The sequence below is a fragment of the Cotesia typhae genome, unplaced genomic scaffold (assembly GCF_013202065.1).
Source record: "Cotesia typhae breed Kobodo isofemale line unplaced genomic scaffold, CoteBio_Ctyphae contig_5, whole genome shotgun sequence".
Classification (NCBI taxonomy): Eukaryota; Metazoa; Arthropoda; class Insecta; order Hymenoptera; family Braconidae; genus Cotesia; species Cotesia typhae.
Genome location: NW_027423757.1, coordinates 4808906 through 4823229, shown reverse-complemented (window position 1 = coordinate 4823229; position 14324 = coordinate 4808906). Strand labels below are relative to the sequence as shown.

Sequence of the window (14324 nt, the reverse complement as noted above, 5' to 3'; positions counted from 1 at the left end):
AGATAAATAAATAACACATTTTTACCTGATTGAGTCGTACTATCAGGTTCAACAGAATGATCCTTTTCATTTTTGGAATCCTTCAAAAGTCTGTGTTGGTGATGCTGACTTTGGGGTTTCGTGTCCTTAGACTCTTTCTGTTCTTTACTAAGAATGGGGCTGATAGTTGGTCCAAAAGTACTTGTTGTTGTTGAGAGACTTCTTTGTGAGATATGCCACCATCGTTTACACCATGTTTCCTTAAAAAAAATTATTTTTGATAATTACTTTACTAACTTTAAGATCGTTCGTGTATGCGCATACTAAGTGATAGGTATTACTTATAACTTAGTGTAGTTTAAGGGCTTTGATGGTTTTATTTTCAATATGAGTATTGGTTGTAAACTAGCAAAACAAGATTGTGTGCTAACGATTAATTGTTTATGAGCATTAACTGTTGATTCAGTATTCGAGTTCCAATTAAATACGAGTGAAATTTAACTTATAATTATATTTCTGACGGCAGAAGTTTATTTTCCGTAGTTTGTATTAGTTGAGCGTCTATTATTTGAGCGTGATACGGTTTCCAAACTTTTACTTAATCTGATTAAATTAATATTAACCAAATATATGGTAATTTATTCTAGAAGCAAAATATATAGCCTAAGTTTTTATTTATTATTCCTACTGTTTATTTGCTATTGATTTTAATTTGTTTTTTCTAGTTTTAAATAAACAATTTATAACAAACAACCCGGATAAAAATGAAAAATGATGGGTGCATCTGAATTGATTTATTGCAACGAATGCAACAAAACAATTCTTCAAGTTAAATTTTTCTCTTCCATCACACACACTACTTCATCGCTAAAAATTCAACTAGCATTTTCAACAGAATTCTCGACTTTTTTTTTATAAATCGACCGGATAAATGTAAAAAGATTTTTTGTTATGTATGAGATCATTATTCGTGCATGGAAGTATAATTCTCGAGAGAGTCAGTACACACCTACCTACCAGTTCTAGTTTAATTTTTAATAATTGAATGAACATTTATAAAAATCGATTCAACTCTAATAGAATGCATTATTTCTGACAAATTATTAACCGAGCTTATTGATATTGATCGTTTCCAATTGAAAATAATAAAATATGAAATTATTCTCTTGTCATATTACGGCAATAAAAAAGTATTTTCAGATGAATCAACTGATAAACCCCTATCATCAAATATTTTATTTTATTTGATGTATCATCTATCAAATAAACTTTTTTTTTTCGTTAGGAACTTTCAATTTATCTTCAAAATTCTCATTTACGCATGAGTACATTCTGTATGTGCGACAAGGATCGTTTGATAGCTCGAATACGTGAAAAGAGAACGAATATGGTTCTGTTTCTTTGAAGAAAACAACAAGAATTTTCTCCCCACCAAATAATCTGATAAGATTGATAAGGTTTATTGAATCTGGTACTAGTGAAAAAATCTTGATTCAAATTGATATTTTTTTATTTGGGGAGAACTTGTTTTTTTTCATCAATATTTTAAATGTATTCAAATTGTTCCGGAAGACAATCATATTTCGTTATTTTCTCTGCAGAAATACAAAATAAATTATTCAATTGATCTTTAAATACATTTTTTACTCAAGAAACAATTGGATAAAAAATAAATGAAATTATGAGACCAGATTTCTTGTATAGTAGGAAAAACAGAGTAATCGTGATTTTTGATTAGAACATTATTGCCTCTATAAAATGTTACTAACGGCAATTGGGGTATTACATCGAGTATTTAAATGTTCAACCAGGTCAGAAGTTTCAGGAAATACCCCAGGATATAGCTTATATAAATTATTCTATATACTGAAGTTACCCGGATTTAGAGAACCACGCGAACGACTAAAGGTACCAAGGATAACTATAGAAGATTTTAAAAGTTTGTTGAAAATTTAAACGTCTGATCACAAATTAAGACTTTAAAATCTAATGAAAACTTATAAACATTTTTTAGCCGTGAAGGATTTTAGTAATTCTAGAATTTTATTTGCATTAAATAAAAAATCTCATCTCGTTCATGTACTTGGGAATGAGAAAGTGGATCAATGAAACCCCCTTTAGGGCTGTATGAATTCAAGGGTTGCTTGTGCTTATTAATATTAATAATTCCTTAGCTTTAAATTGCGTGAAATTAACACTTTATTCAAGTATTGCTGAGTGCTAAATATTTTAATGGTGGAAATTTAATGAAACCATTGAATCATGATGAAAAGCAACACTTTGCTGAATTCAATTAGATTCAAGCTGAATGTGCAGTTTACTTAACTTGTAGTATAACTTTGATTTATTTATTTTTTTTTTCCTATTTACATTCAGAGAAAAAAAGTTTCAAGTGGAAATTTTTAAGCTATGGTTAATGTTAACGTTACAGAAAAGTACTTTCATGCGAGATCAATTTATAGTGTTCACTTAAGTAGATTTACACCCGATCAATGTTATTGAAGGAAGTTTGTGTTTAAGTATGTATTTTATAGTAAAAGGTCTTTATTCCTCAGCGTTCTACACTTGAATTCAATTCACGTAAAGGTCCCGCAGGTTATCAGAGTGATATTTACGATGTCACATAGGCTTGAGAGAACTCACACATTTAAAGAACAAAAAAGTTTGCATTGTTCACTCATGAATAATGATAGATTTAAAAAAAAAATTCAATAGTTTTTGTTTTATTCCTTTTTGTTCAAAATTTTTATAAATGACTGTTTTTTGGCGAATATGAATAAAAGTAAAACACCTATGATATATTCTATGATATATTATGTCGAAATATTTTTCTTTTTATTTAAAAGAAGCATCATCTATTTCGAACGTGGTAATCCGTTCTGCGTGCTCGGGCTGACAATAGAAAATATTTTCATAGAGGTGTTTTGAATTTAAAACTTCATAAACTTGTTAGATTCGTTTGAGTGGTTCAGATGCAAGTTGAAGTAGGAAAGTTGGAAAAGTATAGAAAAAAAATTTGCATGTTTATTTTTTTCTTTTCAGAGTGAAATGATATATTGGAAAAAAAAAAAAAAAAAAAAAAATACTTTTAATGAAAAGCAATAGCCACAATTGATGAAAATCTTGTTGGCTTAAATTCAAAATATAAAATAGAAAAATGATCATTAAAGTTTACATGAATGCTCCTTTGTAAAGTTGGAATAACTTCTGGGAGCTGTGACACTGTTAGTACTTATGATAGATTTAAATTTGTGTAAGTAAATACTGGCATACATCCAGTTACGTTCGGTACCATCGTCAGTTTAGTGTTATTTTTGTGAGTTTCATAATATTAGAGTAGGCATTAAAGTTGTCTCTCGTCAAGCTCGCTATGCGAATTTTTCTCTTGTCGCTTTTAAAATCAAAGCACGTGCTACATCCTTATTCTATATATACATATTTAAATATATAAACGTATATTTTAAAGCTTGTCGTCAAGTGACCATTGATAACACTTTTTCGAGTGTTTTAATTCAACTATCCGGGTTTTTGTATTATTTTTTTTTAATTAGTGATCATGAAAGAATCTCTTTGATTTCCTACACTAAAGAATTTTATTAAATTTTTTTTCATAAAGCTTGGTGCATTGTTTGCCTTTGATATTTATTTAAAATATCAATATTGGATAAAATTTTGAACGTTAAAATAAATAATTATTCTCTCGACAGTCATTTGAATTTAAAATTATTATTATTATTATCAAACTGAATATTTATTGTATATAAAAGAGGATGTAAAATGTAAACCTTTTGTTTTTTTTTGTCATTCGAAATTTATTCACAATCTGATGTATATTTTTAACCTGAACTATTTTTTCTTTCACGAACAGAAAAGAACATTTCTATTGATCTCTATCGGCACTCCTTTAATTCATAATTATTCAATTCCTCGATGGGTCACGGTCAATTTATTACTGTCGACAAAACGATAAAAAGAAAAAAATGAAAATAAAATAAATAAAGTATTTAACAGATAATTAGTAATTTATTTCTTAGTAAAGAATTTATTTATGCAAAGGGTGAATCTGGATCGATCAACATCCCAGTATCAAGACAATGCTGAGTGTAGAATAATGCAAAGGATAATATAAAGAGACATCCCCCAATATTTGGGTCAACTAAACTGCATCACATAGATTTATTCAACCGAACCGTATTTTCTCTTTATATTATCCATGACCTTTTCGTGTTACGCGGCTCGGAGAATTGGTAGACTTTTTTGGGAAAAACGAAATAGGAAATGTAAACTAGCATTAGGTGGTCTAGACTATCGAATTTTACGGTCTGTTTTCTGGTTGCCTGAATGGTAGATCCTCGTGTAATGGAGAAATTGGGATGTCACCCACTGATATAAATAAAAATTTTTCAGTGCTTACTACTCTGTCTCTGGCAACGCTATACTTTACACCGATAATAGTACGGTACAGTTGAAATAAAAAATAGAATGAGTGGAAGTTTTTAAAAATAAAATAGTCACTTTCGGTAACGAACACGAGCAAAAAATTTAACCCGAGCTTTTTATAAATAAAATAAAAAAATTTTCTTAACTGCTTGTAATCGAAGCCGATTCAGTTAAGTTGGATAAATGTAATGTTATATTTTTTATCCATCAACTAGCGGTCACGTGATTTTCTTTGCCCGCTGTTGTACTGAGTAAATATGTGAGTATTAAATCTATACGTGAACTGGTCATCAATGTAGACATTTTCATCAATTCCTCTATTGATTATCGATAATTATAATTTCGTGAATTTAATTAACTTTGAAATTGCGCATCATTGTTTCTTTGTACTTTGTTAATTTCTACAAAATAAATTTAATTTATTCAATAATGATTAAAGTTGTTAATTAATTATAAAAAATCAGATATTTTCATTTAATTATAAAAAAAATTAGAATTTACGATTTTAGAATTTAGTATAAATGTTGGAGAGATTAAAAGAGATAATTGAAAAGGGTAATTCAAGGGTGATTATCTAATTTTTAGTTTCAATAAAAAACAACTCCTCTAGTCTAGTCTAATCTACTCGGCACTCGATAGGAGGAAGATACATAAGCAAATACTGACTGATCGATACATAAACTAATGAAATTTTAGTCCGATACGATAAACATCTAACAGGATACTATATTGTGAATAGCCCTCTCACCTAGATGGGCTTGAACACACTACATGTTCTACTAATAAAAGTGAGTAATAATAGAACCTCTTATTTATTAAAATTACTTTTTTCTATGTCAACAAGTACATAATAATAAAAAAAAAAAGTCATAAAATATGCTATTGTTATTTGTTGAAGTCTATTTTTTTTTATTTATTTATTTTTTTTTTTTCCCATAAAGGAGGATTAAAACTTAAGTTAAAAGCTGAAAATATATAACATCTAAAATTTAATTTGATATTTATCATCTCAAAATTTTGTCACGAAATTACGTGACAAAGGATAAATATATAAACAAAAATAAAATAAAAAGGTAAGTTTTTCGTTGCGAATGAGACATCAAAGTTCTTTATTATATTATACATAGTGTCTTTCTCGCATTGGAAGATATGACAGTAAAAAAAAAAAAGATTAGTAAAAGGTTAATTATTATAGAGTTTGTATGCTGTCATGCGGAAAAATGTTGACTCAACTTCGTAATTTGCTCTTTCACGAAATAACTTCCCCGCGTGACACTCCAGTATATAATATATATTTACAAAAATATCGATCTATATGATTTTTTTTTATTTCTTATAAATACAATTTTTGTTTTTTATACACTGGGCGATTTATTTGAGCAAAACTTTTCCATTATTTTCCAAAGCGTCTACGGTTGTATTTTCCTCTACTGGCGCCCCGCTTTGAATGCTGTCCCGAACACGAAAACTAGGGCATAATACTGGCAAAGGTCATGTTGCTAGTTAAAAAAAAGTAAACTTTTTATCGATATTGCATTATTGATTGCATTGACACTTTTTCAGATGTGCATTTCTTAAAATGATTCTTATATGAATTTTTCGCTTAACTTCCATATTCAGAAAGATAATTCAGATAAGATTTTATTATTATTAATATTTTTGTTTGTATTTATTTATCCTTGCTTGTTGAAAGTGTAAAGTGGACTCTCAAGAGTATCGGGAGAGTGAGTTTGAACTAAAATTGTTGAGAATTGCTAACTCAGTAGTGAAAATTTGAGATACTGTTATGTGATGTTCCTTCTATTTATCAAAGCCCTTGAAAGATTTAGTTATAAGAATTGAAAGCTTGAAAAGCAATAGAGGGGAAGAGCAAGCAGATCGATCCACGTGGCGCCCGTCGCAGTCTCCGCAGTCTGCAATCCCCTGGACAACCTTGTATTCTACTCCATATACTCTCCTTGCATGTAATAAAATTACATCGACGCTAAAACTCGTAAATGATAATGGTCATCCCATTTTTAGTATTTTCATCCAAATAAATAATTTTATTTAACACGAAAAAAATATTTTATGTTTTTATATGCAATTTCATCTGCGCAAAATTAATTTCAAGTATTTATATACATCTATAGTTTGCTATGTATATAAAATAAAAAATAATAAATATTTAGTTGACTTGTTGCGAGCTGAGATTTAAATTTTCAAATTTTAGTTTTATATTTGTTTTTATGAATAAATTTTCTTTGTCGCCTTAACCGTGAACGGAAAAACTATCGCGGAGTTGAAAGATATGAATTTAGATTTGATTGTGCGAAAAAAAGCTGTAGCCGCTTGAAGAAACCAACTCTTAGATTTAGCGAATAGAAAAAAGCCGGGAGAGATAGAGATGACAAAGAAATAGGTGGTTTGCTTTTGCCGTTTTATTTACATTTGTTTTAGACTGTAGTACAACTTTGTATAAAAACTCGACAATTGTCAAATGGTTGTAGACTGCTTTACTATCCGACTAAAGGAATTCCTGACTTGTCACGCGGAAACGACATTCTTTCTCACCGCATGTTCGTTCTCGATATGACTTTGTACTTCACTTTACTTTCGCGAATATTATTCTACATAAAATATTTAACCAAAAATATCTACAACCCGCAAAGATAATATTATTTATGTATTTTCATGACTTGTTTATTCTGATCAGTAGACAGCTTACTAACTATTTCTAAATAAAACAATAACGACAAAGTGTAAGTGCTCTTCAAACAGTTCCCCAGACTAATCAAAGACCAAATAAAATTTACTGCCTACTTAAAATAATAATAACAATATATATATTTATGATAAGTAAGTAAATACTCGAGGCATAACTGTATAAAAATCATTGAATTTATTTATAGAGAAATGTCATTTACACTTTTCGTCTAAACTCTAATAAAGTTGTTCAACAATGTCTGGTAATAAATCAACGAAATGATTTATTACTTTCTTCCCTACTGTTACTTAGTACTTTTTGTTTCTTTGTAATTCTATAATTAACTGACGAATTCATCATTCTAATGAACACAGAGCTTAAACAGTTGTAATTACGGCTCGAAATATCAATACTTTTTATTTTTTAACGTTAATGCTTAAAACTAAATTTTTTTAAATGACGGAAAGTAGAGCTTAAAGAAATTAATTGGATTTTCTGAATGAACTAAGTCAATAAAAAACTATTTAATTATCTGCGGATTAAAAGCTTCGAATTAAACTCCGAAACGTAATTTTATTACAATTAAATCCTAAAGTAAATTGTAAAAGATTTTTTTTTATTATTGGAATCGCAGAGTTAATTGAAGAAATAGAAGAAAAATTGAAAATTTTAATTTATCGACCCGTGTGTTAATTTCGGCAAATATTTTCCAATTACCTTGCTTTGAATAGAGGTCGTTCAGACACAAGGGATTAATAAGAGTCAAGTATAGCCGCAGCTTAAGCACGTGTGTGTTAAAAAAACAACATATAATAGCAGTCAAACTGGTTATCAAAAGCAAAAAAAAAAGCATCGTTTAATGCTTTTTACTTTATTTAAATTCACCAAATATTTTTTAATTAATCAAATGTGTCGATATGCGGTCGAGCAGGGTAAAACGACATCCAGTTGAGTATAACAAATTAGTGGGAGAAAATTAAACCGTCAAGATCAATCGATATGACAAAATAGCTTCTCTATCCGAAATGTTGATTTTAACATTTGTAATAACATTCTTTAAAACTGAAGTACTATTATTCGTCGAATATTTTCTAATAAATTATTGACATACTCATTTCTCATTACTCATAACTCATTAACATTATCATCAATTGTTGAATGAGAACAAGAGAATTAGAGTAAGTACCTTTAATCCTCATCTTTTGATAATACTAACAATGAGTTTAATGGGAAGGTGATAAAGATGTTTAATTTATTATTCCGAAGTTCTATATGATAAAATTTAGTAGAAGTTTAATAAAATTTATACCGTAATCCCATTTTTAGAGTTCTATAAATTATTCGCGAAAGGTTACTCTGAAATATCCAATAACTTTTAAGTCAAATGTCACATTTGGGTCGAAATACATCTGAAATCTATTTATATATATATATACTTATAAAAAAATCATATCAAATATTGAGTTAGTGTTTAGCATATACATTCGCAGCAGGTAAAATAATAATAAAAATAACAATAATAATGAAAATAGTTCAAATCATAAGTGTAATAAATAATAATGAATCTATTACATCACATGCACGTTCTTGAAAAATAATTGCAAAGAGGTTGTCAACCTCTCGTATGTGACACGCGTTACAATAAAAGTATTACTCTTACCCGTATTTTATTTAACATATATTTATATACTACTTATATATTTTTTTCTTTTTCACTTTTATTCTGGGAGTCGTTGGATTAAAAGTAGTATAGTGTATGGATCGCCACAAACTTACGACCCGTAGCGATTAATACAGCCGCGAATTTATGTATTATCGCTTGCACTCAGCTGTAAGACGATAAGCATAGTTCTATATACATATATATATTTCAATTTTAATATAATATAATTAAATATCCAACTTCTAATATAATATAATTAATATAATATAAATAAATATCAAACTATATTTATTCAACAAAACATGTAGATTAGTCTGATTAATTAATTAAACTCAGCTGGTGGGTGATATCAGAGTCACCGATGAGTGAAACATGCCAATTAAATAATTGATTCAATAATTACGTTCATCAGTTATTGACAGCCTTTTAACGTCCATTAAAATGAATGGTGTGGTACATTTAGGTGCATTATTAAAATTACGTTCACCCGCCTTCAAAAGTCCACCAGACTTTACGGCTCCGGTACTATACAATGTAACAATAGTATACATATTGTTATTATTATCGTTATAGAAACTGAGTGAACTATACCAATAACTATTTGTAAGAAAAGAAGAAAAAATAAATAAAGCAATTCGTTTTCGCCGTAGGCTAAATCGATAAACTAGAATATTTTAGAGATAATAAAAGCGTATCATTAGGGTATTACATTTGTTAGTTTGTAGTTATAAATAATTACAGTAGTTTAAGAAAACCGATAAATAGTTTTTTCTTTCTGCTTATTTTTTTTTTTTTTTTAATGAAAAAACTTTGGAATTAAAAAGCGAAGTTAAACTTGGAAAAGTTTGGATAGAAATATCGGAGTTTTTAATTTGAATATTTTCCAAGTACTCTTGACGAGGAGCGAAATTATAATTCATAGAGTAAACAACATCGGATTGGATGAAGTATTCACCGGGGACTTAGATAATGATTCTGTGAAATGTGATAATAAAATAATACTATACTTTCTATGAATAGTTAGTCTATTTGCGAGGGTAGTTATTATTCCCGATGGATAACGGCGTGAGTAATGTATAATGAACTTGTGTCTATGTATATAAATATAGAAATGATGTAGTATAGATAATAGGATGTGTGGTAATTTAATTGTTGTCCTGTCGATTGTACGATAGTACAATATACCAATAATCCTCTACTAGGTGTAAATAAATAATTATACCTGATGGTTATGTTAGTAGGTGAAGTTCTAAGAAATAATCGTTGACGATATTTCACTGGATGACGATGATAAAATGAGTAATGAATCATGAGACTCAATGACACTTCCAATGGGTTATGAATGAATATAATAGTAATAGTACATATTGGTGTTGATCTAATATAGTAGCCAAGCCGTTTAATTTGAAAATAATTTTTTATTCGGTCTGATAGGCTGGCGTTGTCTATAAGAACAAACGGCGGCATAAATCGACCAATCAAAATTAATACCAGATAATTTTGTCGGAAGACTGGCTATTATATTATGCTGACCAACGATCAACCGATGGATTTATGAAAAGTGTTTATGATACTCACAAAATAAACAAAAAGTACATTGCTGTGTAACTAAAAGGTAAAAAAAAAAGTTAATTATGATTGATGGATTATTTAGTCTGGTTGTACTTACATTGTGGTATCTTCGGGGAGTAGCCAAGGACGCAACACTCAGACCACGGGTAATTTCTAGCCGGAGCAAAACCAAGGCGCGACACGTTACATTGGTGGCAGCCATTTTTAATGTAAACACGGTTAAAATCACAATAAAACACTTGTCGGTCTACTTTTTATTTATTAAAAAAATATGTTTTTCGTCTGGCTTTTTTCTTTACTCTTTCGAGGCTCCTACACTGAGTCGCGGTCGGGTCGTGTTGACTACTAGAGACACGATAATGTAAATAAAGAGAGAGAGAGACCACCGGCCGCTCTCGAGCCACTGGGAGCGAACACCGGAGCCGAATAGGGTTCCGAGCGCGCCAGCGGCGTCTCTGCGCAAGTTCTTCTGCGCAACTAGTAGTTATCAACCGGGAACATTTTTTTAAATTTGCCGCGTTTTTTGATTATCGGTTAAGCACAAATGCGCACGCAGTTTTGAATACTTGAAGAAGGGGTCCAGGTCTAAAGGCTGGAATAAAGTACCCTAACCTTAATTTGTGTAAAATATAGGTAAGCATATTTTAGTGTCATTTTTTAAGATGATAATAATTATAATATACTGAAATTAGCGGTCAGCTGTTAATTTTAAAAATTTTTTTTAAAAATCAATTACAATAAAAAAAAATCCTTCTAGAAACTTTCACTTGTAATTTTTATTAATTTTTGAAACATGTGAAACTTTTTAATAATTTAATTGCTACAAAATTCTAAAAAAATTTCTAATGTCTATAAACTTCAGTGTTATTGACAATTATTCTATTTGACTAATAAAATTTTATTTATAATTTCAGATTTTTGTTAGCGATTTTGAGTAAAAAAAAAATATTTGACCATGGCGGACGAAGATAAGAAAATTGACGATTCAAAACAACCTATTTTTTTGAATTTAAGTGCTGATAATCCAGAAATAGTTGTAACTGAAAGTTTATGTGGCAATTGTCTTAAAAATGTATGAAAAAGTATTTATTTATTTATTTTTTTTTTTTTCATTAGATTAAGTTAGCTTTAATTGTATTATTTTATTTTTTCTTCATAGGGTGAAACTCGTATGTTGTTGACAAAAATACCTTACTACAAAGAAGTCGTTCTATTGTCGTTTAATTGTCCGCATTGTGGGAATAAAAACAATGAAATACAAAAATCTGGGATTATAAGCGATAAAGGAATAAAAATAAAACTTACAGTAACAACAGAAAAAGACCTGAATCGTCAAGTTGTTAAATCCGATTATACGAGTATTAAAATTCCTAAATTAGATTTTGAGATTCCGGCTCAGTCTCAAAAAGGCGGTGAGTAAACATTCATACTTTATACGAGTTATATTACAAGAATTTTCTAAATATCTTAATTCTTAATTAGCATTCGTATTTTCACACAAATAAAATTATTTCTATCTCCTTTGCCTCTTTCATTGAAACAACTTGATTTAATATTTATCATTAAATAGAGCTGACGTCGAATAGAAAAATTTGAATAGAATGTTTGTCTGTTCTTAATTGATATAATATAAATTGTAATACATAATTGTTGCTTACAGAGGTAACAACTATAGAAGGAATAATTGACAGAAGTATTGAAGGCTTAGAGCAAGACCAGCCGAGAAGACGTGAAGAAAATCCCGAAATAGCTATTGATATCGATCTCTTTCTTGCCAAGTTACGTGGGCTTAAAGTTATCGATGAGCCATTTGATATTATCTTTGAAGACATTTCAGGAGAAGTTTATGTTGAAAATCCAAATGCTCCACACCCAGACAGAAATTGTAAAATTTCTCATTTCGTAAGATCTCAAGCACAAGATAATTTATTAGGAATTTATTCAGAGTATAACAATGAACTATTGAAACCTGTTGGCAAAGGTGAATTTACGTATGAAGATATGCAAAATGAAGTTCTGCAATTTCCAACTAATTGCCCTGAGTGTAGCTGCCCATGCAGTACAAACATGAAAGTAACAAGTATCCTTTTACACGATACACGATTTAATTTAATCTCTTCATTTCAGATATTTATTGCGAGCTATTAAATTCCTTAATTAAAATTAGAAATACCACACTTCAAGGAAGTCGTAATAATGGCAACGAATTGCGACTCATGTGGTCACCGGACTAATGAGGTCAAGAGCGGTTGTGGAATTGAACCTGAGGGTGTGAGAATAGAAATCTTAGTAAAAGGTAAAGATGATTTTGGTCGTGACGTTTTAAAGTCAGATACCTGTTCCATGGAAATACCAGAGCTTGATTTAGAAGTTGGTCCAGCGGCGTTGGGGGGACGTTTTACTACGGTCGAAGGAATTATTGCGGCGACCAGAGAACAATTGTCAGGCGGGTCGGCATTTGGCGATAGTAAAGATTCTGAGGCTGTTAAGCAAATGGATGATTTTATTGCTGAATTAGATAAGGTATTGAGTGGCGAACGTGAGGTTACTATCATTCTTGATGATCCCGCAGGGAATAGTTATATTCAGAGTCTTGCTGATGTTGGTTGTGATGAGAGACTTAAAATTGAAAAGTATACCAGGAATGATGAACAAAATGAGGAGCTTGGATTAAATGACATGAAGGTCGAGAATTATTGATACAATTATTTAGTCAAACAGACTGATTTATTTTTTTAAATTAATTTTTAACAGCAAAAATATATTTTTAAAATTGTAAATTAATCTTCATCTTCATGTCTGTAAAAAATGAATAAAACAACCATCAATTTATGTAATTATATCAATTAATTAATTTAGATTTCTTACATTATTGGAATAGCGTCGAGTTTTTTTAGTTGAGGAAGTTTTCGTATCACCTGTGATCTCCAGGATTCAACTTCAAGGTTTTCATTTATAGGATTGTTTGCAAATACTAATTCTTCAAGATTAGATAAATCTTGAAGCCGATTGAATTCGTTCCAATCTTTTACTAAATTATTACCCATATACAAAATTTTTAACGCTCTTAATACATGAACACCTTTTAGTTTTTCAATTAAATTATATGAAATCCACAACTCCTCCAAATAATCACCGATTGATTCTAATCCGGATAACGTTTTGATATTATTACGACTCAGTGACAAGACTTTTAAATTTTTCAGTGAATCAAGGTTTGATATTTTTTCAATTACATTTGTTGATAAGGACAGCATCCTGAAAAAATTTTATTTATAATGACAAATTTAAGTTTTAATAAATAAAAAATTGTGTAACTGACTCAACATTTTTTAAAAATGACAAATGGTGATCCATCTTTTCAATAGGAGGCCACTGAAATGACAAGAGAACTTCTTTTTCAACACTCGCTTTTTTCCCAGTTTCATTTTCCCACTTTTCTATCGCTTCTTTGCAAGAAGTTGACTTTGCCTGAAAATATTCAAGTTTATAAAAGTTTACTTTAAGTTTAGGTAACCATTAAAATAGTAAGTTACCATTTTCACACGCTACTGAAATTGATAAATCAATAAATTTGTAATTGCTGAAATTATCTACCTATTAGGAATCTAACATTCATTTGTTATCAAACTATTGCATTCAATGTTTTGATATAGTTTCCAAGAGCAACACCTGCTAATTATCTCGCTGCTCTTAAAAAATTTTTTAATGCCTCTTTAAATTTTAGTTTTTATAAAATAATTTACAAGTGAATTATTGTACTGTTCTAATTTTTTTTGTTATTTCGATAATTTTTCTTATTTATCTAAATTATTTCTGTACTTAAAAATTATATCGAATTTAAAATCAAGTATATTTCCCGCCATTAGCAGTCGATACTCGAATGAATCAACTTTGTATGTAAATCGATATTTCTTAAAGCGCAACAAGTCTGAATAAAAATATTTTTACAATAATTTAAAAAAACTACATAAATATTAATAA

General features: G+C 29.3%; 3 protein-coding genes across 3 annotated transcripts in view; 1 reads left to right on the top strand and 2 right to left on the bottom strand.

The window, feature by feature from the left end:
- Positions 1-10699, bottom strand: part of Mcu (mitochondrial calcium uniporter) — a 37909-nt gene extending 27210 nt beyond the window's left edge. Inside the window, exons 1-2 of the mRNA XM_074247687.1 lie at positions 10438-10699; positions 26-239 (exon numbers count right to left, since the gene is read on the bottom strand). Coding sequence (XP_074103788.1) covers positions 26-239; positions 10438-10542 — 319 coding nt within the window. The 5' untranslated portion in view covers positions 10543-10699. The remainder of the gene's footprint in view (positions 1-25; positions 240-10437) is intronic.
- Positions 10700-10841: 142 nt separating this feature from the next.
- Zpr1 (zinc finger protein Zpr1) lies at positions 10842-13177 on the top strand. Its single transcript, XM_074247685.1, has 5 exons — positions 10842-10973; positions 11255-11412; positions 11500-11752; positions 12001-12420; positions 12508-13177. Exons 2-5 carry the CDS (start codon positions 11296-11298, stop codon positions 13038-13040), a joined length of 1323 nt encoding a protein of 440 aa, XP_074103786.1. The 5' UTR covers positions 10842-10973; positions 11255-11295; the 3' UTR covers positions 13041-13177.
- Positions 13171-14320, bottom strand: LOC141530530 (dynein axonemal light chain 1). Its single transcript, XM_074247695.1, has 3 exons — positions 13877-14320; positions 13663-13811; positions 13171-13598 (listed from the first exon to the last, which is right to left on the bottom strand). Exons 1-3 carry the CDS (start codon positions 13877-13879, stop codon positions 13205-13207), a joined length of 546 nt encoding a protein of 181 aa, XP_074103796.1. The 5' UTR covers positions 13880-14320; the 3' UTR covers positions 13171-13204.
- Positions 14321-14324: the final 4 nt, after the last annotated feature.

What these genes read in the sequence shown, in the direction of transcription:
- Zpr1 (XM_074247685.1), top strand. Translation starts at nt 11,296, where the DNA reads ATGGCGGACGAAGATAAGAAAATTGACGATTCAAAACAACCTATTTTT. An exon ending in GTGGCAATTGTCTTAAAAAT is followed by an intron (nt 11,413 to 11,499) that starts GTATGAAAAAGT and finishes TTTTCTTCATAG; the next exon opens with GGTGAAACTCGTATGTTGTT. An exon ending in GGCTCAGTCTCAAAAAGGCG is followed by an intron (nt 11,753 to 12,000) that starts GTGAGTAAACAT and finishes TGTTGCTTACAG; the next exon opens with AGGTAACAACTATAGAAGGA.
- LOC141530530 (XM_074247695.1), bottom strand. An exon ending in TCATTTTTAAAAAATGTTGA is followed by an intron (nt 13,599 to 13,662) that starts GTCAGTTACACA and finishes AAATTTTTTCAG; the next exon opens with GATGCTGTCCTTATCAACAA.